Here is a 26,648-nt window from a genome sequence, read left to right as displayed (position 1 = left end):
GGAGCTGCCCACTTCCAGAGGGACAGAGCAGAGAACTCAGATCTCTGCCCCAAGCCCAGAGCTACCTCACTCAGTATCTATTTGGTCATCGCATTAAAACATATTTAGCCTGGCTGGTGTGGCTCAGTGGTTGAGCGTGGACCTATGAACCAGGAGGTCACACTTCGATTCCTGGTCAGGGCACATGCCCGGGTTTTGGGCTGGATCCCCAGGGTGGGTCATGCAGGAGGCAGGCAGCCCATCAATGATTCTCATCATTGATGTTTCTATGTCTCTCTCCCTCTCCCCTCCCCACTGAAATCAATAAGTATATTAAAAAATAGATACGTATTTAGAGAATGAAGATGGAGATGACTTTTCTCTTTCCTGCCTCCCTGCCTTCCTTCCTTTTTATTATTATTATTTTTTACTTTCTTCCTCTCTCCAGATGGGATGTTAAAAGCAAAGCCATCACCAACCATCTTTATCATTCCACAAATGCCAGGCACCTTCACTCCCCGATCAGAGGGAAGATATAATCTCATGTGGAGACCTCTGTGCTGCACAGATCTTCTCGGGAAAGGCCCTGGGGGAGGGGAGAGGAAGACTGCCCTCCCTGGGACCATCCACCATGCACACAGCTGTGATCGTCTGTTAAAAAAAGGAAAACCCCACCAAATCCCAGACTGTCTTTCCCTGTCCACACAGCTTCCTTGGTTTTTCTTTCCATTGCTTTTTAGAGAGAGGGAAAGGGGATGGGGGGGAGGAGAGAGAAACAGCAGTACGAGAGAGACATATCGATTGGTTGCCTCCTGCACGACCCCTGACCGGGCCCGGGATTGAACCTGCAAGCCAAGGCACATGCCCTTGATCCGGAATCGAACCCATGAGCCAAACCAGCCAGGGCTCACATGGTGCTTCTTCTTCTCATTCCTCATGGGCCAGGGAAGGAAACTTGGTGCCAGCCCGTGGCACTGCAGGCAGATGGCCATTGGGAACTCCAGGTCTCAACTCCTCAGTTAATTTTAAGTTCTGTGAGGTAAGGGGCCATGCCTTTTATTTTTTTACATCTTTCACAGCCCCTTCCTGCCCAGGCTCTCCAGCCAGATGGCCTCAGGTTGAACCCTAACTCGTCTGCTGCCTGGCCTGCTCCTTTGGAGCAAGTTATTTCACTTCTTTGTGCCTCAGTTTCCTCATCTGTGAAATGGACCAACAGTGCACCTCCAAGGGTTGCTGGGAAGTTGAGATGGGATCTGGTCAGTGCTCAGGAAGTGCCAGCTAACTTCACAGCTGCCACTCTCCTCTCTGCTTGCCCCAAACGGCAGGAAGACACAGCTCTTACTCCCAGCACATGCACAGTCTGCCCGGCTGACGCTGGAGGGAGAGTCACTTACGTGCCTGGAGGCAGGGGGCGAGGGAGAGTGACACGGAGCGGGAGAGCGAGGGCCGGGTTAGGAATACACAGGAGGTTCCTGGAAGCACGGGGGCTTCTGGAAAGTGAAAACCATAGTAACAGGGTCTTCGCTTCCGCCCCCAGGACGGGGTTCCCGGGGGCAGGCTTATTTTTTCTGGGCCTTTGCCTAGAGAGTGAGGATTCTAGGGAGGCTGCAAAGACCAGCCCGGCCGACTTAGTTCCTTCCCTCTGGTGGAAACTGAAAACCAGTGGCCATCTGTTGTTTAGTCCACTCAAAAGAGGATGTTGAGGTTTGTTTTTCCTTCGGACCCAAGGGTGCCTGGGAGGCCTGCAGCCCCCGGGCTGTCTCACACGAAGCGCCTCTGAGAAGGCAGAGGGTTTGGGGCTGCCCGGACCTCCCCTGCGGACCCGGAGCATGGAACGTAAGCACGGCCCCCCTCCGTGGCAGGTGTCCTGGGTTCACCCGCCCCCGGGCGCTGGCAGGGCGGATGGGGCCGGGCCGTGTGGGGTGCGGGCAGGTGCACAGGGGCCATTTGGAGGTACAGCCTGAGCGCCAGGCTCTCTCGGGGGGCCCCAGGCCTCCTGGGAAACGGCCGAGATGTGGCTTCTGAGCCGAGCCAACCCCCTGCACGCTGCCCGCTGCCCGCCCCGCTCTTGGACGCTGGCTATTATTATGATTACTTGCACACTTTTTTTTATTGTTATTCTTTTCGGCTAATTGCAGTTCACGCAGACCTCCCTGCCCAGGGAATTGCGTGCCTGATGGGTAATTATTCTCAGAAGCTGGAGACGGGGGCTGACAAACGCTTAAGTGATATTTAGAAGATAGAGTGTTTCCATGACCCAGTTTCTCCAGAGCTTGCCGTAGATCACGGGACCTAACGAACGCACTCGCTGCTTCTGAGTCGGGGTGACTTTTTTTTTTTTTTTTTTAAATGGAGCATGTTTGATGTGGTGGAGGTGATCTGGGGTTGAAATACGTGTTGTGGGGTGCATACTTTTTTTTAGTAACTTAGAGGAGTATGGTGTATGCGCACGTGTGTGTGTGTGTGTGTGTGTGTGTGTGTGTTGTACTTCAGAATTTAGGGTTAACACTCCTGTCTCTTCCTGGGCTTGAATGTTTAATGTGCTCTGGGTTAGAGGTAATTGGGACAGACCCTTTGAGGTTGCACGTTGACTCTGCTGTTGAAGGCACTGGATTTTCAGATTTTCACTAACATATTATCTGACTTGGGGAAACTGTCAGAGCAGGATCCCTGCCCAGACCTTCCTGCAGGCCAGCGGCAGGAATCCCTACTGAAAGCACTCAGCTCCGAGGAGTGTTGCAGATGCCTTTATGGGTGTCCAGGGAGGCGGTGTGCGGAGAAGGTCTCTGGCAGCGGTGACGTCATGGCAGCTGTGAATAATGCATGGCACCACCTGCTCAGGCCCCGGCCCCGCCACCTGCACCGGAGGCCGCGCCGTCTGGGACACAATGGCTTTGACCGAAGCCAGAAGCCACACAGAGCCGCATACGCGTGGGCGGGAAGTGCGCGTACATGTGTTTGCATGTTAGACGGTCCTGGCACCGTCGGAGGGGAGTTTTGGTCGGCGCGGAATTGGACTCCTACCCAGTTTCCTCAGTCTCTCCCCGCGGAGTGATGGCTGTAATCTCTTCTGGCCTCTGTGAGTGTGGAGATCAGCAGATAGTAAGAGTAAAAACGACAGCACAGCCTGGTGCTAAGGGGCAGGCCCTCTGGAGCAGGCCTGCCTGGGCTTGGCCACTGTCCCCATGTCCTAGCCGGGCCACCGGTACCTTACTGTGCCTCAGTTTCACACCAGAGAGTCATTATGAGACAGAACATTGTAAACAACTTGTTTACTATCAGCTAATGGCAGATTCATCTGAAAATAAAGTTACTGAAAAGTAAGGATTGTGTCTGCAAAAGTCTGAAGATCTAAAATGCTTTCAAGAGCCCAAGAGGTACAGAACTCATTTTTAAAAAAATATATTTTATTGATTTTTTTACAAAGAGGAAGGGAAAGGAATAGAGAGTTAGAAACATTGATCAGCTGCCTCCTGCACACCCCCCACCAGGGATCTTTCAGTCCGCAGGCCAACGCTCTACCCACTGAGCCAAACCAGTCAGGGCAGAACTCATTCTTTTTTTATTTTTTTATTTTTTTTATTTTTTTTTTTTTTTAATAAGTTTTTATTTTTCATATTATTACAAATGTTCCTTTCCCCCCCCCCCACCATTGCTCTCCTCCACCAGGTTCCCACCCCACCCTCTGCCCTTTCCCCTCTCCCCATTGTCCTCATCCATAGGTGCACAGTTTATGTTCAGTCTCTTCCCACGCCCCCCTCTCCCCTTTTCCCCAAGAATCGTCAGTTCACTCCCCTTCCATACCTCTGATTCTATTATATTCAACAGTTAATATTGTTCATCAGATTTTTTTAATTTCCTTGGTTTTTAGATTCACTTGTTGATAATTACGTATTTGTTGTTCATAATTTTTATCTTTGTTTACTTTCTCTTCTGAAAGAACCCCCTTCAGCAATTCATATAATTCTGGTTTGGTGGTGATGAACTCCTTTAGCTTTTTTTTATTAGTGAAGCTCTTTATCTGGCCTTCGATTCTGAGTGATAGCTTTGCTGGGTAGCTTATTTTTGGCTGTAGGTTCTTGCTATTCATCACCTTGAATATTTCTTGCCATTCCCTTCTGGCCTGCATGGTTTCTGTTGAGAAGTCAGCTGACAATCGTATAGGTGCTCCTTTATAAGTTACTACCTTCTTTGCTCTTGCTTCTTTTAATATTCTCTCTTTATCTTTTGCTCTTGGAATTTTAATAATGATGTGTCTCGGTGTGGTCCTCTTTGGATTCCTTTTGTTTGGAGTTCTGTGTGCTTCCTGGACTTGTAAGTCAAATTCTTTCACCAGGTGGGGGAAGTTTTCTGTCACTATTTCTTTCAGTATGTTTTCGATATCTTGCTCTCTCTCATCTTCTGGAACCCCCATAATTCTGATGTTGGTTCGCTTGAAGTTGTCCCAGAGGTTTCTTACATTATCTTCAATTTTCTGGATTCTCTTGCCTTCTAGCTTCTGTGGAGGAGTGTCTTCTGGCTCTTTATGTTCCAAATCTTTGACTTGATTCTTGCGATCTTCCCTTCTGTTTTTAGGACTCTGTAGAATCTTTTTTATTTCAGACAATGTATTCTTTATTTCTTGTTGATCCCTTATCATTTCTTGTTGACTCCTTATTAATTCTAGTTGATCTCTTTTCATATCCTCATAGGCCTTATCCATCTTTTCTAGGAAATTCTTGAAAAACCTTATAAGCGTAGATTTGAACTCTATATCCAGACGCTTTTTGTCCTCCATTTCTTTCGTTTGTGATCTATTTTGTTGTCGCATTTCGCAGTTACAGATGGGACGGGGTTTCAGGGTGGAGCCTGCAGCTTTGGCTTCCGTCAGCCCCGCCCTATGCGGGTCCTTCAGTGCTCGCTGCCGGCGCCTCTGAGAGAAAGGTGCCCTCGATTTCCGCCTGCTGCCAAACAGTCTATGCTCTCCCCCAATGAGCCCGGTATTGGGGTTCAGTTCAGTTGGAAGTGGAGTTGGAGGTGGCGTTCACAGCCCCAGTCTCCTTCCCGTCAGGGCAATCCCGCGGCACAGCCGACCGTCCCTTCTCTGGGGACAGTGTGCGCGCCTCCGGGACCTCCTTTCTCCGCTGCCCCGGGGTTCCGACTTACAGCCCAGCTCCCTATGGCTGAGCCTGAGTCCCCGGGGTCTGGCCCAGAACGGGGGTTCAGAGCAGTCGGGGGCCCAGCACAGTCGGAGTTTTATCTCCTTTCCGCTAGGGAACGCCCGCCAGGCACTCGGCCTCCCTCCTCTCCGGCTCCGTCCTCTTCGCGTGCGCCGCGTGTCTCCGTACCTTAGGCTTTTACAGCTTCTCCGTGCTTCCTTCTGGTTTTCTCCTTGCTTCTTGTTGTAGGATTTCCAGTCAGTCGACTTTCCTGTAGTTCTGGGTAATGTCCATTTTATATTTTAGTTGTATTTTATTGAAATTGTTGTGTGCGGCTGCGGCTAGTTGCCTACCCGAGGAGCCATCTTCTCATTCTTTTTTTAGTTACAAAAATGTTTTACAATTGAACTAAAGAACAACAAAAAGCAAACAGAGCTGGACAACCTTGAAACAGATGTTGTCACCGACAACTCCTTCCTAGCTTGAGGTTCTTGAAAAACAGGTGTAACCTCTCTCCCCGCTGTGTGCTCCCAGCCTGCCTCCCTGTGGAATCCATCGCCAGTGGACACTCCGATCGAAGGAGAGAGCGTCCCGGGCCGCTGTGGCTCCAAGCGCCAGCAGCTGGGAAGCCGGGTTCTGCTTTATTCTGAGGTCCAGAGCGTGAACCAGCTTGCTATGGAGGAGGTTATTTCTATCTCCTGTGCGTTATTGGGTTGATGATAACGTTTAGAGGGAATTGAGACGGCTTAAGGAAACCTTTATTTACCTACACCCAAAAGTAGCAGATGTCTGCTGAGCGGGGGACAGACCCCGAGGAACGGAAGTGCTGAGTTCGGGGTGGTCTGCAGAGCAGCGCTCCAGGGAGTGGCCCTCTGCGCAGTCTCCTTGGAGGTCAGGGATAATGGCTCGGGAAAGAGAGATGCTGTTAAGGAAATGGAGTTTGCAAATGCTGATCTGTTCGGACCGATCGATCGGTATTAATACCAATCAAGAAGGATGATAGGAAAGAAGGCATAACCGAGAGCCCGAATCCAATCGAAAGACTGTCAGGTTCCATCCAGCCGTTCCTGGTCACCTCCCATGGGACAGGTGCCCTTTGCATCTGTTATTCCCCGGGCTCCATAAAATAAGGCAGCTAGCTTCCATCAGTGGGCTTTGAATGGTAAAACCTTTGGTTCGAATGAAAGCGGTTGCGGAAACCTGACATGCAGAAGGGTCAGCGTATGAATGAAGGGCGAGGGGTGGTCGCCGCTGTCCAGGGCGCTGTCCAGTGGTGGGGACCGCTGCCTCAGCTCTCCGCCAGCCAGAGCTCTCTTAGCGGAATGGGAGTCCATCGCGTGTGTGCATTTGCATGGCAGCACGTCAGTGGAGACCCCAACGGTGGTTTGGTTTGTGACGGAAAAGAATGCCAAGCGTTCTGGGATCCTTGGAGGCCGAGGGTGAAGACGTAGGGCCAACCGATGGATCTGCAACAGCGAGAGGCACGCGCAGCCGCCGGAGGCTGTTCCCGGAGCCCGATCCTGTGTCTCTAGGTCTATTCACTTAAGAGGGGCTCTGCCGGGAGATGGGGTCAGCTCACCAGCGGCGCCCTCGGGGTCAAGAACAGAAGAGCGCATTAGTGAGAGGCCTGGCAGAGCGAGCGCGGCTGCAGACGTGTCCTCTCATAATGATCTCTTAATCTGATTTACACGTCGCTGGGGAGAAGCCCAGGGCTCCTCGGCCTGCCATTCCCGCTGGCGTCTGCAGAGCACGCAGGAAGGGGAGGTAGCGGCCACGAACCGGGGGCTCACTTTAAGGAGGCGGCAGGTCCATTTGCGATGTGCTCCCGAGAGTCCGCTTCTCCATGAAAGGAAAGGATTTGTCCCAAATCGTTCCCTCCCACGCTCCATTGCCAGTGTGCATGGAAGCACAGCCTCCCGCCCTCACCGGTTTGGCTCAGTGGTTAGAGCATTGGTCTGCGGACTGAAGGGTCATGGGTTCGATTCCGGTCAAGGGCATGTACCTTGGTTGCAGGCACATCCCCAATAGGGGGTGTGCACGAAGCAGGTAATCAATGTTTCTGACTCTCTCTCCCTCTCCCTTCCTCTCTAAAAAATCAATAAAATATATTAATAATAATAATAATAATAAAAAAAGGAACACAGCCTCCCATGGGGGTCCTGGCTTCCGCCTAATTTAACCCAAGTCAGCCCGAGATGGTCTCAAATCCAGGTAGTTTTCCTCGCTGCTGGGAGATGGAGTCTCAGCTGCTGGAGAAAGTGAAGCGTGTGTTGATCCCCAGTAGAATGTGAGAGGTCATGGAAGCTGAATGACTACTAAGTCCAATGTGCTCTGATTCAACTTTCCTCCCAGCCATCCTCGTTCTCATCTGCTTGGCTGATTTAGTCTTTGTTTTTCAATCACAGTTTACATGCAACATTACTCTGTATTAGTTTCAGGTGCACAGCATAGTGCTTAGACCAGTGGTCGGCAAACTCATTCATTAGTCCACAGAGCCAAATATCAACAGGACAATGATTGAAGTTTCTTTAGCGAGCCAAATTTTTTAAACTTAAACTAAACTACATAGGTAGGTACATTGTTATTAACTACATTAAGGTCCCCCTAAGCTGGCCTTTGCTAAAAACTCAAGGGGCCAAAGAGCCCGCAGGTGGCTCGCGAACCTCGGATTGCCGACCACTGGGTTGGACAATCCTGTACTTTACAAAGGGTTCCCCCCAGTTTGTCCGATTTCTTCGTGAAAAGCTTATTTCCTCCTAGATTCAGACGTTTCCTTATAGAAACATGTCTCTGCTTTGAAAGAAGAAGAAAAAGGCAATGGAGGAAAAAGCATTAGCTACAGAAATAGTCACTGGATAGTCTTTTAGGGAAGGGGAGAGAGGAACTAGCATTGCTGGGATCCACAGAGAGCGTCCAGGTGCCCGAAGCTTCCCCTTTTAGCCCGTGGGGAACCCGGGCTCCGGGGGTGTCTGTGTTCCACGGTCACACGGTTTGAATTGGCCAGACTGCGTGTGAGCCCTGGGCTCTTCCCAAGTACATTCCATGGTTTCCCTCCCTGGAAGGGGCCAGCGCCTGTAGACTGGGGCGTGTTTGTGCTGTCGCTTCCTCCTCCAGGCAAGCAGCTAACGTGTGCCAGCTGGAGGTCCCCTGTGCCCGATCCCTTAGCCAAGGGGCTTTGGAGGCGTCTGGAGTGAGCGAGGGCAGCAGATGGGCGGGTACAAAGAGTCATTCAATCCTTCGGTTCACGCATGTATTAATAGTTAACGGCTCCATGCTGGAGCCCGGGGGAAAAGGAAAAATCAGTAACAACGATCCTGCCTTTATTGTCAGTGTTGGTATTTTGCTCGTTATGGGGTGTTTTGCATTCATTTCAATTTTTTCAAAATATTGCATAAAAATTTCTTTTAAAAAATATATTTTATTGATTTCTTACAGAGAGGAAGGGAGAGGGATAGAGAGCTAGAAACATCGATGAGAGAGAAACGTCAATCAGCCGCCTCCTGTACACCCCTTACCGGGGATGTGCCCGCAACCAATGCACATGCCCTTGACCGGAATCGAATCTGGGACCCTTCAGTCCTCAGACAGACGCTCTATCCATGGGCGGTTTCTGTGCATGAAAATATCTTGATGTCCGCGTGTTTTGGCAGCTCCTTTACATTTTGCACCTGTGGCCAGGGCCTCCTTTGCCCCAGCCTGGTCCCGGCCCTGGCACATACTTTGATTGGTGTGCCAGGCAACGAGCTACTTGCTGGAGACACAAGATACACAGGAGCTTTCAGACGAGAAAGAGTCAGTCATGTCTATAGTCATGGCTCAACATGACAAGTATAGGACAGAAAGTGTGATGGGGAAGGAGACTCTGTTGAGCCCAGGTGCCTGGGAGGATGAGGCTTGCGGGCTGCCTGCACTTGGCCGGTGGACACAGGGGTGGGGGAAGGCTGTAAGGGGAGCGTCGGGAAATGACAAGTGTCTTCGTCGCCCGGAGCCTCAGTTTTCCTCATCTGTACAATGGAGGGATGGCAGCTCCCACTTCGTAAAGTTGTTTGTTGTCAGGGCTAGAGTGAGCTCACTGGGTTAAGGGCCTCGAGTAGATTCTGGCACCTAACTTAATGTCCGTTAGCCTCAAGGGTGATTGTGTGCAGATGTCTTTAAATGATAGTATCTCTGGGTCGCACACACAGTGTAAACTTTGCTTTGCAGACATCCACGACAGTGATGGGAGTTCCAGCAGCAGCCATCAGAACCCCAAGAGCACAGCCAAGTGGGCGGCCTCTCTGGAGAATCTGCTCGAAGACCCGGAAGGCGTGAAAAGATTTCGGGTTTGCCTTTTTTTTTTCATTGAGCTTTAGATGGGTGTGTGGGGAGGCACTGTCCCAACTCAAGAATAAGAACTTCTCAGCTGTCAATGCCAAGACGGAAAGTCATGAACCAGCAGCGAAGGCCATGCACAGAGCGTGTCTGGGTTTCATATAGCTGAGTGGGAGGGGGTGGGACAATGGGGAAGACATACCATGTTCATTGACAGGATCTACAAAGAATGCCCAGCTCGGTGATGCCTGGGAGGGGAGGGGGGCAACTCTCTGAGCAGAAGGGTTGTTCTTTTGTGTGTTGGGGCTATTAACCGGGTGAGACAGGCAAGACAACAGCTGGCCAAGTGAAGTTGAACTTCAAGAGGAAGCTGATGGATGGAGAAGCATCAGAGCTGCCTAGAAATAACTTTTTTTGTCCAGCAGTAACCCACGTGTCAGAAGAAGATGGTGTGAATTTGAAGAGTTTCCTGTATCTGCCCGAGTTCCACCGAAGTGTGTCCTTAAGTCTGGGGTCTTAGGAGGGGGGAGGCAGGCAGGACTACCAATATTCCTGGACACCAGGCCACTGTGAACTTTGGTCTAGATCTCACGGAGGACACTTTTCTGTGCCACTAATCCCTAATGTCTGCCAGAAGAGAAATATACACACCTCCAACTTAAAATAGTTTTCACCATGACATTTTTTTGGACATGCTTAGTATATTTTCTTTTGTTTTGTTTAAAAAATGGGCCTGATTTTAGAGGAATGTACTTTGTTTAAACATTGTCTGGAAGGAACCAATATATCTTCCGCTTCAATTTACTTTCTGGTAATTTACTGTGAGCTTGGACTTGTGGAGAGAGAGGCTTGCTTCGCTTTCACTCTTCCCTACAATGTCCAAGCCATTCCGTCCAAACGCACATGGAACTCCAGCTTTTACGTTAAACAAGAGCTTTGTTTTTCAGGGTGGACTTTTCATGCTCACGTTTTGGATTTTACCCGATCAGTGCTTGAAGGGAAATGTTCGTTTGTTTTTTAAAGTAGAACACTGTCTTATGCATTTTTTTCTCTCTCTCTGTATCCATAGGAATTTTTAAAAAAGGAATTCAGTGAAGAAAATGTCTTATTTTGGTTAGCCTGCGAAGATTTTAAGAAAACACAAGATAAGAAGCAGGTATTTCTTCCACTTTGTCATTATGTTCTCCATAATGCTTTTCTCTGTCCTTTATAAACTCACAGCTGCCTTTCCCCATAGGGTGTGACGTTGCCTAAAGACATCTGATCCATCCTGGGTTTGGGGGGAAGATTTAAGCTTCAGATGAGGTATCCTGTGTTGCTCAAATATTCAAATATAAATTGAAAAAGAGGGCGTCGATCCTTGTTTGAATGGGGCTGTGCAAATGGACAAATACAATATTTAAAGTAAAAGTAACGATTTGTCACTTAGAGCTCGTCACCGCGTACGGTTTTTTTTCCTCCGTGAATAAGTTATGGGGATGCTCTCCTGCGTTCGGCATGTCGGCGTTTTGTACAGACGTAGTAACGTGACAGGCAGAGGGGGCAGTGAGAGCAGGGCGCCTCGGACGGATCGTCAATTATTCACTCCGTCTTCATGAAACATCCTGTAGTTGGCAGGCATCCCACATGAAACGTGTCTGGCTGTCCTCCTGGGGAGACATGTGCTCTTTGCAGGCCGCAGCCTTTCATCCTAATGTCAGCCAGCGTGTTTACCAGGGAAGGTTGGGTTAAGGGGAGGTGGAGGGGATTGTGGGGAAGGAGGTCTGTGGAGTGGGGGTGTTGACGAGGCCTGTGACTGGGAATTTCTCTTTTTTCTTTTTCTTTTTGACTGTGCGTTTCTGAGAGGCTACCAGCTAAGTGCCTCCAGGGTCTAGAAAATAATGTCTGTGAGTGAGGCTTTTGGTGTGAGGCTGTGGGAGTGGTGGGACGGGGCCGGCAGGGGGCAGCTGGCCCCTGGGCTTTCCCTGCTTCCAGTTCTGCCCACGTAGGTCTTCACGTGCCCACCCTTGCTCCCCGAAACCCGAGGGACCGTCCTTCCTAAGGCCTTTCTCTCGTCTTCAGCCCAGGGCTGCCTCTCTCTCCAGAGAAGCTAAACATTTGGAATTTGATATGAACCAGCTGATATTGCAGAATTAAAAAAATAAATAGTGAAACCGTGCCTGCCAAGCACAGCACATCCGTGGGCAGATGTGGCCTGTGGGCTGCCAGCCACTCACATCTGTCTCCAAACGCTGGGCTCCAGCAGCCGTCACGTGTGTGCAGGCCACAGCCTGGAAAACGTCCATCGGCTTATTCCGAGGCTCTTCCGGACTCAGCCACGCTTTCCCCAGGATGGAGCGGGCAGCCTTCCTCTCTGCAGGGGCAAGGACGGGTTCTGAGGCACGGCCCCTGGAGCTTGGATGTCCTGAGTCGGCCTACAAAGCCGTCCAGGACGTGGCCATTGGCAGGTGCTTTTGTCAGCTTCTTCTCTCCCCTGGAGGACTTTGCCTGAGCCTCCTGGGCGGTGAGTGAGCAGGAGAGAGGGCCTGCTTCGGAAAGCTGGGGTGCTGGCTGCAGCCTTTCAGGCAGGAGTGCCCTTGGTCCCCGGGACAGGGCCCTGGGACAATCCCCCGTAAGTGCTGGATGGTGCCTCTGGTTTGCCCAGCATCACCTGAAACCCCAGCTCAGAGTCAAGCGGGGGAGCGGTTGTCCACCCCTCTGCCTGCTCTTTCTGTGCTGGAGGGGAGAGGGGCCTGGAGGGTGGCCAGCCCACCCATCACTGGACACACCGAGAAGCTAGGTTCCTCCTTGGCCAACCTGGGACTTGGACCTGCGCCCTGAGGGCCCCCCGTCATTTCCCCTGCAGACCATGCTGGTGTGTCCCTCAGCTCGGCTGAGCTCACCCATATTCGCGGAGTGCCTGCTCAGGGCCAGGGACCCACGGGGACCAGACAGATGAGCTTCCCGGGGGACAGGCGCGGGGAAGGGCAGCCGCTGGCTGAGCCTCTGCCAGGGAGGCTGGAGAGGGAAGTGCGGGTTCGGGGAGCACAGGCCCGGGCCATCTGGAAAGCCCCCAGGGGAAGTGACTTCTCAGCCACCAGACATGGCAGTGGAGTTTGGGGGTGGGGCCATATTCCTGGAGGAGGGGGCAGCATGAGGAGAGGAATTCCTGGAGCGGAGAGAGAAGGTAGACCAGATGGCTGAGGGCCATGCTCTGCTGAGCTCTTCGGCCTGGCTCTGCCGCTCTGGAGGCTGGTGGGCAGGCGGGGCCACACCTGCAGAACCTGGGCACACGGGAAAGCCATGTGGTAGGCTGCATTAGCCCACCCGCATCCCACAGACAGAGCATCCAGAATCCGGCAGCCCCTCGCTGCCCCCCTGCGCCACCCCCCAGACTATGACCCCTTGAAGGTTTGTGTCCTTCCGCCTGGAATGTGCCTGGCGGTGGCTCCCGTGCAGGGACTGCTGCCTCGCTGTGCGTCGGGGCCTGAGGAGGCGGGGGTCCGGGAGGGGGCGCCCCCAGGCGCCCACACCTGCCTGCAGGAGCCTCAGGGCGGGGCCCATCCCGCCAGGGCTGTGGCTGAAGATGATGGCCGCTTGCCCAGGCCTCCCACCCAGGCCGCCCGCCCGTGCGGGGACAGAACCAGGATGCAGGCCAGCCTCTGTCCCGGGGCCTGGGAAGTGCTGGGGGGCTGGCCGCAGGGGAAGTAAAACCTCCAGTAAGCTGGGAGCCACTCATTTAGAAACACGGAGGAGGCCCCAGCGCGGGGAGGAGTCGGCCCAGCTGAGTTTCACAACCAGACTCACGGCATCTGGGGTTCGGCCAGGGTTCATCTCCTCCGTGCACGAAGGCAGCTGCGGGATCAGGGCACCTCACTGTTGCCTCCATTACTTAATGGGACCCGTACTGGTTTGCTGTCCGTTCTCTTATCTGGTTTATCCAGGGGCTCTCTCCTGAGCACTTACTGATTTATCTGGTCTGTTGTATAATTCCTTTGTAAAAAAAAAAATAAAAATAAAAAATATATATACATATATATATATTTTATTGATTTTTTTTACAGAGAGGAAGGGAGAGGGATAGAGAGTTAGAAACATCGATGAGAGAGAAACATCAATCGGCTGCCTCCTGCACACCCCCCTCCTGGGGATGTGCCCGCAACCAAAACACATGCTCTTGACCGGAATCAAACCTGGGACCCTTGAATCCGCAGGCCGACGCTCTATCCACTGAGCCAAACCGGTTAGGGCTCTTGCATAATTTCTTTATTCATCTTCTGATGGTTGGCTTTCCCCGCTGCCATGCAGGCTCCATGGGGTTTGAGATCTTCGCCTGTCTTCTCCCCAGTGTATCCACGTGCCTGAGCCAGTGCCAGGCACACGGGACTCCCAGCTCTTTCCACTGAGGTCAGACGGCACCTGGGGACCCACCTGGCTGGGGAGCTAGCCTCCCTCCCTCTCACTCTGAGCTGCTCTTAGACTTGAGGGTTGAACGTGAGTCCATCCTGCTGGGGCTCGTACGCTCAGAGGCTCCAAACAGTGGGAGCTGTGTCTCCACCATCCTCCCGGGCCTGTGATCCGCCCCCGGACAGGCAGGGAGCAGCCCCTTGGTTTGGGCGGTCTTGATCCCTGCCTTTATGGTGGGGGTGCTGGGGCTGTGAGGGTGATGCCCCTTACCCTACCCCCGCCTTGGGGCCCCTGGGGTGGTATCCCTCCTAGGTGTTCAGCCAGCAGCATGCAACACAGCTCCCTCCCTGCGCCCTTTCTCTGCGGTTTAACATTTTTCTGTCCAGCGCCTCTTCCCTGGGAATTAGCATGTGAGCTGCATCTATCTGCTACAACAAGGCAGCATTTATATTTTCAAAACCTCAGAAGGAAACTCCCAACAAGGTGTTCATTCTTCGGCTGCTCCTGAATTCATTCACTCACTCACTCGCTCACTCACTCATTCCTCAGCATGCGTCTTCATTGCTGTTAGGAATCGGCATTTCTATGGGAGCGAGTTTGTTTTCTTTGGGCCAGTGTAGAAGAGGGAAATGGATATGGCAGCCTGTACAGATTTGTAAAAACCGAACTGAGAGTGGGGGAGGAGGGGGACAACGTGGTGGGGTGGGACAAGGTTTCTCCTGATCAGAGCTCTGAGGGCGGCCTGCACTGGCTCGGGAAAACGCTATCTTTATTTATTGTAAGACGTCTTCAGGAACAATTAGGTTGTTCATTCCTCTCTGCCCTCTTCGCCGGTTTCCTGGACACAGTTCACCTGATCCGGGACACTCCCTCTGTCTTGCAAGGGTTGGGCTTTCTCTCTCGGCTGGCTTATGCTTCGACGTCTTGAGAACAATTATCCACTTCAGGCGAACGAGCACTCCGACACCAGCCGACGTCGGTCACACGGACAGCGTTAGCATACGGCTGCCGCAGCCGGCCGGCCCTGATGATATCCTTAGCAGGGGTCTTCAAACTACGGCCCGCGGGCCACATGCTGCCCGCAGAGGAGTCTGATCCGGCCCGCCAGGTTTTTTGGGCAGTGAGCGCAGCCGAGGTGTTACAGTAGGAATTAGTAGTTCATATAGTCCGGCCCTCCAGCTCTCTGAGGGACCGTGATCTGGCCCCCACTTTAAAAAGTTTGAGGACCCCTGAATTAGGGTTAACAGAGGTAGAGGGGGAGTCTGTCGTATTTATTGTTTTCATTGTAGCTGACTTAACACTAAAACTGGATCCTGGATTTCGGAGTGCTTGATATTCCTTTTTTTTTTTTTAAATATATTTTATTGATTTTTTACAGAGAGGAAGGGAGAGGGATAGAAAGTTAGAAACATCCATAAGAGAGAAACATCAACCAGCTGCCTTTTGCACACCCCCTACTGGGGATGTGCCCACAACCAAGGTATATGCCCTGGGACCCTTGAGTTCTCAGTCCAACGCTCTGTCCACTGAGCCAAACCGGTTTCGGCATTGATATTCTTATTTAAAGTAACGGTAAAGGTATTTGAAATAAAAGAAATAAAATAATAAGAAATAAAAGTATTTGAAAATTCCCCAAGTGACCTGTGCGGCCTCAGGTGAAACCCGTTCATTCACGGGCAGCGCTCGCTCTCCCTCCGGTTCGGGCTGGCTCTCTCCAGCCTCTTCCTTCCCACGCGGACTCGGCCGGGTCCGGGCGGGACTGACCGGAGCCCAGCGGCTCCCCGTGGGGCCTGGGGCCTGCCCAGGGCCTCCGTCCCTTCCTTCCCCGCTCGCGTATCATCCTCAGATGTTATCTGCCACTTCCTCTTCCTATCGCCGAGGTTCCACTCACTCACATCCTGTCTACTGCGTGTTCATTGCGGACATATTTACTGTCTGTTGTTTGCTGCTGAGCCCAGGAGGACAGACACTACAGTGAACCTTTTTCTTCTTTGCACCATTTCCCCCCCCCCCCGCTTTTCTTCTTTTCAGAGTCCTTTAAAATGCTTCTCGATGCGATAAAATGCAGGGGCTCAGGCCTCTTCGCTCATCGCTGCGGCCCGGGTTCACCTGGGGACAGTGCCCCGGGCCTCAGACCTCAGCTCCCAGGTCTCCCCCGGCCAGCGCTGGCCGTGCCCTCTGCCCTCTGCTGCTGCCTGGCCCCGGCCGCTCTGTCTTGAGCCCCTGGCTCCTCGCCGGGAGCGCGGACAGCCACCGCCGCCCGGGGAAGGGGTCCCGGCAGGCGGACCGGGAAAGATCTTGCTGAATGAGAACGTGACCCCCCTCCCTCCCGCCGGCTCTCCCACTTCATTAATAACCCGGCCGAGCGTGGATCGGGATGAAGTCTGGCTGAACCGCACTCGTTGTTCCGTTGTCTTCACTGCTGTTGAGCATCAGCTTTCAGATGGAAGCTGACTTGTTTTCTTTGTGTTTTTTTCTCCCCGAAATAGCACAGGCTCTTCTTCGCGCCACCGGCGTCCTAGAGCTGTGCCGGGTGAGGCATCGGAGGGGTGGGCTCGTTCCCTGTGTCGGCATTTTACGGGAGCATTTCATCCGGACACGACGGCTCTGGACGGTGTTCCTAGGTTACTGTCTTTATTTTTTCATCTCTTTGGCTTTTGGTGCCTACATTTCTCTGGGGGGTTCCACTTTATCTTCAAACCCTTCTGTGGAGATTTTGCACGCATTTCTGTTTGTTTTCTCTAGACCCTCCGGTCTCTTCCTGGAGGCCACAAGCCCGAGGTTATGTTTCTGAAGGAAACATGCCTCCCATCAGCTGGGCTGGGAGGCGGTCGCTAGGGGGTTTGCATTCGGGATTTCACTCCACCCCTCCGTCCGTCTGTCCGTCCCTGGGCTTCTCCTCCTTGCCCTCCTTCATGCCCTGGTCAGTTCCTTAGGGAAGACAACTCCAGGTGGGGGGAGGGGGGAGGGGGGAGGGAGGGAGATGATGACGGGGCGCTCAGAGTTGGGGGTCGGCCTGGGGGTCTAACGGCCTCTTCCTGCTGCTGCCCTCCTCACCCCTCCGCCTGGTCACCCGCTGCCCGCGTTCGGACGGTTCTTGCTGGCTCTGTCCTCCCGGCCCCGGGGTGTGCCCCCCCCACCCCCACCCCAGGTGCTGAGGTCTGTTCTCTCTGCAGGGGAGCCGTTCTGCCCCTCCACCCCTCCATGCTCTCCATTTCCTGAGCCGGTTCCCGGAAAGACTCTCCAGTCACTCACTTGCTATTTCCTTGCCTCACTCTCTGTCTGAAGTCGATATTAATGAGGGCAGCGGCCTGCTCCTTTAGTGTTCTGACGTGGCCTCTCCCGTTGGAACAGCCGGTGAGAGAGGCAGGAAGTGGCAGTCAGGAGGGAGATGTAGGGGATCTGGGTCCCCAGCTTCCTGGAGGAGCGGCTGCAGGGTCCCCTGGCGGGGGACCACCCTGTGCTTGATGTCACGGTGTCTGCGGACGTCCAAGGCCGAGTCTCTAGAGATCAGCTGGCAGCTTAGGTGAGGGTGGGGCTGAGATCTCAGAGGAGCACGTGGTTAGGAAAGCAGCTGGCCTAGGGCAGAAGTCTGGGGAACCCAAAATTTATGGGGGGCGAGGGGTGAGGGACAGAGGAGTGTTGGAGAATCCTGAGAGGGCTGGGGCGCGGGGCCTGGGCCCAGGGACCGTTCCAGAGGCACATCTGAGGGACTTGGCTCCATGGCCCTCTGTGAGCCAGTGGGAGGGAGGCGATGGGAGCCTGAAGGAGGCGGTGGGGGACATTGGGGGGCGGTGGGGAGCGGTGGGGGGCGGTGGGGGGCGGTGGGGAGCGGTGGGGGGCGGTGGGAGTGCGGCCGTGCACCCTTAGCCGTTGCGATGCTCCCATAGAAAGCTGGGGGCTGGAGGCCATTAGCTACAGGAGGGTGTGAGTGAAAGGAGGGTTTTATTTTCCCGGTGGGACACGTTTCAGCTCGCTTCCTGGGTGAGGGCGAGGAACCAGACACACAAAGCCATGCTCTTCGGGGTGTGGAGGGCTGCGGGGGGCTGTGCCTTGGCGCTCCTGGAGGAGGGGACTGCTCGGCTGATGGGGGAACTCGCTTCTCCTGCGTGTGCGGTGTGCACTGTGCTGTGGGGGCAGAAGCTGCCTGGCACCCGGGCACCCGGCACCCGGGCTGATGCCGGCGGGAGGAGGCCAGGCTCCTGGGGTGTCTGCAGGAGCTCCCTGGGTGCGAAGCCCCCACAGGCGGTGCTCACGCCGGGAGTCCTGGCGTGGCCCCGCAGGGTCCTTTTCCAGCACCTTCTGGGGCAGTGGATGCCCTCCACAGGGGCAGGAGAGGAGAGGGCCATCCTCCGGTCACCGCCGGGGTCACAGGCCTGGGCCCCCCCAGTGGGCCCCACAGAGCCAGAGGGGGCTGGCAGACGGGGCCCCGGAACATCCCGGAGCGCAGGGTCCTCTCGGGGCGCTGCGGGGGACGGGCCCCGTGACCGGCCTGCGGTCTCCGCGTCAGGGTTTCCCTTCCCGGTCACGCTTCCTCCCGGCGATAAGCTCAGCTGATGCGTGTGAGGCCTGGACGGCGCCCGGGGACCCACAGACACGGGGAGGGCGGCTGGGGGTGTGCAAGGGTGAGAGCAGGTCCCCCTGAGCCTGCTTCCTCCCCTCCCGGCCCCCCACACCCCCTCTTTTCCGCCTCCAGCTACCGATCACCCCACGTGTTTTCAGAGCCACCCAGTCAGCCTGGCTCCTCTGGAAGCATGTGTGTGTGTGTGTGTGTGTGTGTGTGTGTGTGCCTCTGTGTGTATGTGTGTGTGTGTATGTGTGTCTCTCTGTGTGTATGTGTGTGTGTGTATGTATATGTGTGTGTGTGCATGTGTCTATGTGTGTGTGTGTGTGTGTGTGTGTATGTATGTGTGTCTCTCTGTGTGTCTATGTGTATGTGTGTGAGAGAGAGTGTGTGTGTATGTGTGTCTCTCTGTGTGTCTATGTGTATGTGTGTGTGTGAGAGAGTGTATGTATATGTGTGTGTATGCATGTGTGTCTCTGTGTGTGTGTGTGTGTGTGTGTGAGGGGGGGGGAGGGGGCTGAAGGGGGCTGTTCCTCGGACCGGCTGGCACTTTCAGGAAGTGGGAAACAGCAGTGTTTCCCCAAAACTCTCCTTCCTGGGAGAAGGGGGGCCGAGGGAGGGAGGGAGGGAGGCTGGCGGAGGGAGGGAGGTTGGCGCTTCATGGGGGGGAGTGTCTTTGAGAGGCAAACAGCCCCAAGGTGCTGCCCGGCCCGGATCTGGATCTGGATCGTGGGCCCGACGTGTCCGCTGGCCCAGCCACACGGATCTGTCTCTGTGGATCCGCTTGTTCCGGGTGCTTCAGGTGAATGGGATCACACCTTTGTGGCCTTCTGTGTCCGGTTTCTTCCATCAGCATCATGTTTCACGGTCACCTGCGCTGGCCAGTGCCAGGACTTCCTTCCTTGTTGGGCCTGAACAAGGTTCCCAGAGTCCTTTATTTTTTCCCTCCTCTCTTTTAATTAAGTTGATGGGGGTGACATTGGTTAATATGACCATTGGGTGTCAGGGTGGGTTTCCGTGTTCCCAGATCTGTAGATCGCGCTGTGTGCCCTCCATCCCAGGCCAGACCGTCCCCGCCACCCTGTCTCCGGTCCCCCTTCCACCGTCACCTCCCTCCCCGGCCTGGAGTCCTTCATTTGGGGAGTTCACAGGCCTCCCTGAATGGCACCAAATGGCACCCCTGTGGGCCCGGATGCGTCCCGTCACCGTTTCCCGGTGGGTGTGGAGCTGTGCCATGACAGGAGATGGAGCCGCGGGCAGAGCCCTGGCCGGGCCGGAGGGAGAGCGGGCTCAGGCCGGAGGGTGAGCTCACCGGGAACAGCTGTGTGTGTCGCCTGCAGATGCAGGAAAAGGCCAACGAGATCTACTCGACCTTCCTGTCCAGCAAGGCCTCGTCGCAAGTCAACGTGGAGGGGCAGTCCCGGCTCAACGAGAAGATCCTGGAGGAGCCGCACCCCCTCATGTTCCAGAAGCTCCAGGACCAGGTAACCTGACCTCCCGGCCGGCGCTGGGTCCCCCGAGCCGGGCACAGGGAGGGGGGAGCCGGGGCTGGCAAAGCAGAGGCCTGGAGAGCCAGGCTCCAGGTTTACCCCCCCAGGCAGCTCCTCCACGCCGGCCTGCTCCCGGTCTGCACATGGCGTGCTCCCTGCCTGCACACGGCGTGCTCTCTGCCCGCACAGGGCGTGCTCTCTGTCTGCACACGGCGTGCTCCCGGTCTGCACACGGAGTGCTCTCTGTCTGCACACGGCGTGCTCCCGGCCCGCACACGGCGTGCTCCCTGCCTGCACACGGTGTGCTCCTGGCCCGCACATGGCGTGCTCCCGGCCGTGAGGAGCAGGCTGAATATTCTAGAAAGCGAGCACAAAGACTCAAAGTGCCTGGGAACCTGGGGCGGTTTTTGGGTGCAAATGCCCAAACACCATCGTCTGTGTCTGGTGGCCCAATACCGAGAGCTCGTTCCTGCGAGGCCCCTGCGTTAGAATGAAGTGTTACCACCTGGCAGCACGTAATTCAGGAACAATTAGGTTTAAAGGGACCTAGCGGGGTGAGTTGGTTTTCTGGAAAATTCTCCTGTGAGGAATGGCCATGGTCATGGGCAGAGGGGTGGAGGGGGACCCGGGGGTTCTCACAGACACGGCTGGCAGGGGGGGGGCTGTCCACAGCGCGCCCCGTTCTTGTAAACGTCACACACACCTGTCGTCAGGGGGCACAGGTTTCTGACTTCTGGCCCTGTTCTTACTGAGGACGTGAGGGCCTCACGTGGCACACAGGTGGGGGCTGCTTTTAGCTCCACTCAGCCGCCCTCCGTCTGCGCACCCAGAGCCACCGGGAGGGCTGGTTAAAGCAGACGCCGGGCCCCATCGCTTGAGGGATCTGTTTCAATGCGATGCTCCCGGGCGGGAGGAGACGCTGCCCTCTCTGGAAGGTCCCGGGGATGCTGTGCTGCCCGCCCCGGGACGGCCCTCTGAGGACCGCCGGTCCACCTCGCGGCTGGCCTGCCCATAAGTGAGCACAGAGCCGTAATGTGCACGCCCAGCATCCCTCCAATCGGAAACACACGCTCAGGGGAAACACAAACACGGGAGGCAGCTGCAGGGTGTTTTCCAACCGATACAGGGGCACGTGCAAACCCCTCTGGACTCTGAATCAGACGTGGGTGCTGAAGGGACCAGTGCGCGCGGAGACGGGCTGAGGGCCTCCTGGCGGTGGTGATGCTGAGTCAGTGGAAAGGACGCCTGGCAGACGGGCTTCTGGAGGGGAAGGAAGTGGAACGTATGACCCGCAGGCAACTCTCTGTGGCTCTGGCCACACGAGGGTGTCTGCCCCACCGGGACCTCGGTCTTTTCACGGTTTCCTACTGTATTTCCACAAATCACAACATCTGCCGTTCCGATACTGTGCCCGGTGCCACTGGGCGTGCTGCACCCAGGGCGTACGGCTCCGTGTGATGGAAGAAGCAGGGTTCAGGGATGCCAATGGTTTCTGGGCACAAAGTCACACCTGCTTCCCAGGCCGCCCTCGGCCACAGTCAGGGGCAGCCAGGAGGCCAGTGGAGCAGAGGCCTGGGAAGGCCGTGTCAGGACAGGCCCCCTTCCTGGCTGCGGACCCCCAGGCAGGAACAGGGAGTGAGACGGGCTGTGCCCCTCTATGCAGTGGGAACTCCGCTCTGGGGGACCCAGCCACCCCCACTAGAGTCAGACGTGGGGAGCTTTGCTGGCTCAGAAAGGAGGAGCACAAGGGACGGAGGAAGATCTAAGTGAGAAGAGAAAAATATTTAAAAAATAACTTTTATCTACCCAACTACAAAAGTCACACGTGCTCCACAGCCACAACAAAAGATCATCCTTCCAAACCTGGACAGGACCCTAACGAGCATCGGGTCGCTAGACTTCCGTCCTTCTTCCTACAAATGCACACAATGCACATGTATCACAAATGCGGCACGACTCTTTTAGTTCCAACCGTCCCATGTAATAAAGGCCCAGGTGGCATGACACCCTTGCGCGACGCCATCACAACATGGCCGCCACAAGATGGCCAAGCGCACAGCGGAGGTGGGGCCCGGCAGCCGCTCTGCACAGGGAGACCTGGGCGTCCCATGGCTCTGTGCCGCATGGGGGAGTCCAGTCCTGGCAGAGGAGTCGGGTCTCAGCAGGGGAGGGCATTTGTGATTTTTAGGGAGCGTGAAAGGGAGAGGGAAAGGCAGAGAGAAACATCCATTTGCTGCCTCCTGCATGAACCCTGACCAAGGCCCAAGCCAGGGAGGAGCCTGCAACCGAGGTACCTGCCCCTTGACCAGAATCGAACCCGGGACCCTTTGGCCCGCAGACCGACGCTCTATCCACTGAGCCAAACTGGCGAGGGCCGTTCAGCCATTTTTAACACAAAAACCGAACTCCGTTCTTGCAGCAGATACGAAGCCCCATCAATAAAACGTGCACATACAGATGGACTTTCCCCGCCCTGTACCCGTGCCGGCTGAGAGCGGCAGGGGATTATCAGGCTGGAAAACTCTTCACTGGGACCGCGCGGAAGTCTTCCCCGAGGCGCCGTCAGGCCGGGGAGGCTCACCCTGCGTGGACGCCGAGGGTTCAGGGCGGGATCCCCGTCTGCAGCGGCAGACCCGGGCACTCTCACGTCGGGGCGCCCACGGAGGGAAAGACAGATGCCAGCCAGTGCCCCCTGGGAGGGGCCCGGGGAGGGAGGGCGCCCGGCCGGCAGTGACCCTGGGCTGTGGGGCCTTGTGCGTGGCCTCAGCCGCCGGCAGGATCGCCTCCCCCGGCAGCCACGCCAGACAGCTCCCAGTCCGGGCACGCAGCTCCCAGACGTGGGGCTGCCAGAACCGAAACCTGCTGAGCCACAGCCGTCTCGGGGGGAAAAAGGAGAAAGAGGTTCGGAATGCCATTCAGCTGCCAACGTGCGTTCTCTGCCTCCCCGCTGCCCGTGCCCGGCAGGCGGACCGCTCCCTATCTCCGCCGGCCGCCCCGCCCGCCTCACGCCTGTTCCAGGTGTGGTGCCACGTTTTCTCTGCCCCACGGACTGCCTGGCGCGTGCCGGTCAGGTGCTGGTCCCTGCCCAGGCCCACGGAGGCCCGTTCTCCCCATCAGAGCGTCCTGGTTTTACAGAACCTTCTAGAAGCCTGAGGGCGGCCTCATTTTCTGTGCTCACTCAGGAGGGAGGGGAAATCAGTCACTCAGGTTCCAAGGGCTGTCAAAACAAATTGTCACAACCTGAGTTGCTTAAAGCAGAAATTGACTCTCACAGCTCACGAGGCCGGAAGGACGAAATCAAGTTGTCAGGAGGTCTGCACTCTTTCAGAAGGCTCCAGGGAAAACTCCTTAAAAACTAAAAAAAACCTAAAAAAACCCTATATATATATATATAAAACAGTTGTGCCGCATTTGTGATACGTGGGCATTGCATGCATATATATATGTTTTTATTTTAAATAAAATATAAACATATATATGTTTTAAAAACACACATATATGTTTTTATTTTTTAAAAATATATCTTTATTGATTTCAGATAGGAAGGGAGAGGGAGAGAGAGAGAAACATCAATGATAAGAGTCATTGATTGACCGGCTGCCTCCTGCACGCCCCCCACGGAGGATTGAGCCCGCAACCTGGCCATGTGCCCTGAGTGGCAATGGAACCGTGACCCCTCCCCCACCCCGCTCATATGTCGAAGCCCTAAGCCCAGGCACCTCAGAAAGTGCCTGTGTGTGGAGCGAGGGTCTAACGAGGAGGTTATTTGAGGTTAAACGAGGTCACTGGGGGTGGGCTCCAACCCGTGCAGCTGGTCACCCGGAGCCCTTACAAGTAGAGGCGATTGGGACAGACACAGCGAGGAGAGGCCCTGTGCAGACGTGGGGGGGATGACACACACACAGCCACCTACAAGCCAGAGAGAGAGGACTCAGAGGCACCCACCTGGCCCACTCCTTGACCTTGGACTTCCGGCCTCCAGACTGTGAGCAGAGACATCCCTGTTGTTTAACAGCCACCCCCACCCCCACCCCTCCTCTGTCTGTGGGACTTGTTAGGTCCGCCCAAGCAGATGAATACCCCAGCCACCGGGCAAAGCATCGAGCCGCTCAGGCCGTGTCCTTCCCCCGTGCGATCGGGGTTCTCCCGGGGTTTGGTGAGGTCACATGAGCACCAGCTCTGCCTGGTGCCGGCTGGAAGGCGCTCGGTGCACCGGCACTGCCCGGGTCGCTTGGCCGGCCTGGGTGCGTGCCGGACGGCGTCTGCTCGTTCGGCGTCTGCTCGTTCGCCGGGGGGACAGTTAGCGGGCTGCGCTCACGCCGCTGCCCTGGGGTCAGGGCTGTGGGCCGCAGGTGGTTACACCTTCTTGGGGGAGACTTTCGGCGCGTTCTCTCCTCTGAGCCGTCTTTGCTCAGCTCCCCCCTCCAAGGACTGTGTGATCGGAGTGCCTTGGGCCCTGTGGTCCGCGGCCGGTGCCGGGAGGGCCTGTGGCAGTGCCAGGGAAGGCCCTGTGCAGAGATGCCAGGCAGCTCACGGCCTCAGAAAATGGCCATGGGGGTGGCATCTCCTCTTTCACATCCGTCTGGCCTCACGGCTGCAGCTGCCCCAGCGACCTCAGCGCCAGGAGGAGGGAGGCCAGGGTCCCGGAGAGGAGGCCCCAGCCCGTGGGACGTCCCGGCAGTCACCTGCCCGCGGCGGTGTGGCCCTTGTGCCCTTGTTACCGAGCTCCCGGCCCCTGCCCTCGGCTCCTCAGCTCTGCTGGGGCGGAAGGCGTCTGCCAGCTGCTGAGCAGCCGGAGCCCTCCCCCTGCCGGTGCCGCCCCTCGCCTGCCCTCCCGCCTCCCGGCCCGGGGTGCCTCCAGCCCCTGCCTTTCTCCTCTCCTCTTTGAAGTGCGAGCCTCCCAGCCACGACAGGCAAACAGGATGCTCCCCTCCCACACGCACAGACTTCAGACGGACGCTGGTCGGAACCGCATCCTGCAGGCAGTGGGGGTCCCATCTGCCCCAACCTGGTGTGTGTGGGGGGGGGGGGCACAGGGCTGGGTGCGGGGGACGGGTCTCGAGGGGCTGGCTGCCTCAGTCACTCTCCGAGCACCGGTGCAGACTTGGAGCTAGGTGCTTCTCAGAGTCCCCGCGGGGCTCTCAGGCCTGCAGGGCTGGGCCAGGCCGGGGGTCCGGGTGGTGACGTCTGCCTGGCACATCCGGGGAGGCCCTGGAGTGATGACTCCTCACCGCGTCTTACCCCTGGTGTGATTTTAGTATTTTTCTGGGAGTTATTATTTTAAATATATTTTGATTGATTTCAGAGAGGAAGGAAGAGGGAGAGAGAGCTAGAAAGAAACATCAATAATGAGAAAGAATCATTGATTGGCTGCCTCCCGCACGCCCCTCCCTGGGGATGGAGCCCACAACCCGGGCACACCCCAGAATCCCATCGCTCCCCGGCGCCTGCTCCCAGGCCAGCGCGGGAGCTTGCCCCGTGCAGCCTCCCGCCGGCCCTTCGTTCCGGCCCATCCCTGAAGCCATCCCCCGCCCCTTAGGCTGTGCCCTGGCTCCCGTGCCCGCACTGACTGAGCCTGCGGCTTCCTGGCGGGAGCAGGGGTCTGAGTTCTTAGATGTTGGCATCAGCCAGGAACGGTTCCCGCTCCTCCGTCTGGTTCCCGGGCCATTTTCCCACACGAAGGGCCTCTGGCCACACGGCATGAATCCGGGCTGGTGCACCTGGACTTCCGTGGAAAACAGAGTGGGGCTTGTCCCTGGGACCATCCCCGCCCCCCTCTCCCCCGGCTGTCCTGTCCCGGCGTGAGCGGCGTCTACGTTTAATAAACATTCGCCGGGTGAGCCAGGGCCCGGCCGCCCCAGCCCTCAGCCGCCGCCTCCTCTCCCCGCAGATCTTCAACCTCATGAAGTACGACAGCTACAGCCGCTTCCTCAAGTCCGACCTGTTCCTGAAGCACCAGCGGACGGAGGAGGAGGAGGAGGAGCCGCCCGACAGCCAGACGGCAGCCAAGCGCGCGTCGAGAACGTACAACACCTGAGCCCCCGCCCCGGCCTCCGACCCGGCAGCCCCCGTGGACGAGGGACCCCCTCGGGACCGCGCAGGGGCGGGGTCGCTGTGCTGTCTGCAAGGACCGAGACGTACAAAGCCCGTCGGCGGGATCTGTGTATTTTATTAACGGCCTGGCCAGTGAGGGTTGCATGATGGCCAGCCTTACGTAGAAAACACACACACACACACACATACACACACACACACACACACACACACACACACACACTGCTTTGAGGTTGAAGTTCACAAGCTCACTGCGGTGGGCGGAGTCCTTAGACACTGGACACGGAGCGTTTTGCAGTTTGATTAAACGTCATGCGAGGCCACCAGGCAACACGTGTAGCCACCGCTGACCTTTCAAGTCTGTGCCCTGCCTCTGGGGGAGGCGCCCTCCCTGCCCACAGGTTCCCGGGGTGGCCCTCACAGGCTCAGGCCACGGCGGGGGGGTGACTGGGGGGGTGCTGGGCGCCTTTTGGGTTACATTAGGGGTGTCGAACTCAATCAGAGAAGGGGCCAAAATCTAAAATCCAGCCTAAATCGCGGGCCGAATGGTTTACTGAACAGTCATAAACTGACAATGTCATAAACTGACAGCGGAGTGCAGTGATGACAGCGCGGTGCGGGCCACATTGCAAGGCCTGGCGGGCTGGATTTGGCCCGCGGGCCTTGTGTTTGACACATGTGGGTTACATACTTCTCCTGGGCGCGCTCAGTGCTGGGAAAAGGAGC

The 26,648-nt window shown here is 56.0% G+C and overlaps 1 protein-coding gene across 1 annotated transcript in view; it reads left to right on the top strand.

Annotated features, from left to right (window-relative positions):
- Positions 1-26,280, top strand: part of RGS10 (regulator of G protein signaling 10) — a 30,831-nt gene extending 4,551 nt beyond the window's left edge. Inside the window, exons 2-5 of the mRNA XM_084904627.1 lie at positions 9,321-9,439; positions 10,498-10,584; positions 19,719-19,862; positions 25,759-26,280. Coding sequence (XP_084760753.1) covers positions 9,321-9,439; positions 10,498-10,584; positions 19,719-19,862; positions 25,759-25,905 — 497 coding nt within the window. The 3' untranslated portion in view covers positions 25,906-26,280. The remainder of the gene's footprint in view (positions 1-9,320; positions 9,440-10,497; positions 10,585-19,718; positions 19,863-25,758) is intronic.
- The last annotated feature ends 368 nt before the right edge of the window (positions 26,281-26,648 follow it).

This window comes from Pipistrellus hanaki, assembly GCF_964339955.1.
Source record: "Pipistrellus hanaki genome assembly, chromosome: 14".
Lineage (NCBI taxonomy): Eukaryota > Metazoa > Chordata > Mammalia > Chiroptera > Vespertilionidae > Pipistrellus > Pipistrellus hanaki.
The sequence above is the reverse complement of the archived record's forward strand: the minus strand, read 5'-3'. Positions and strand labels throughout refer to the sequence as shown.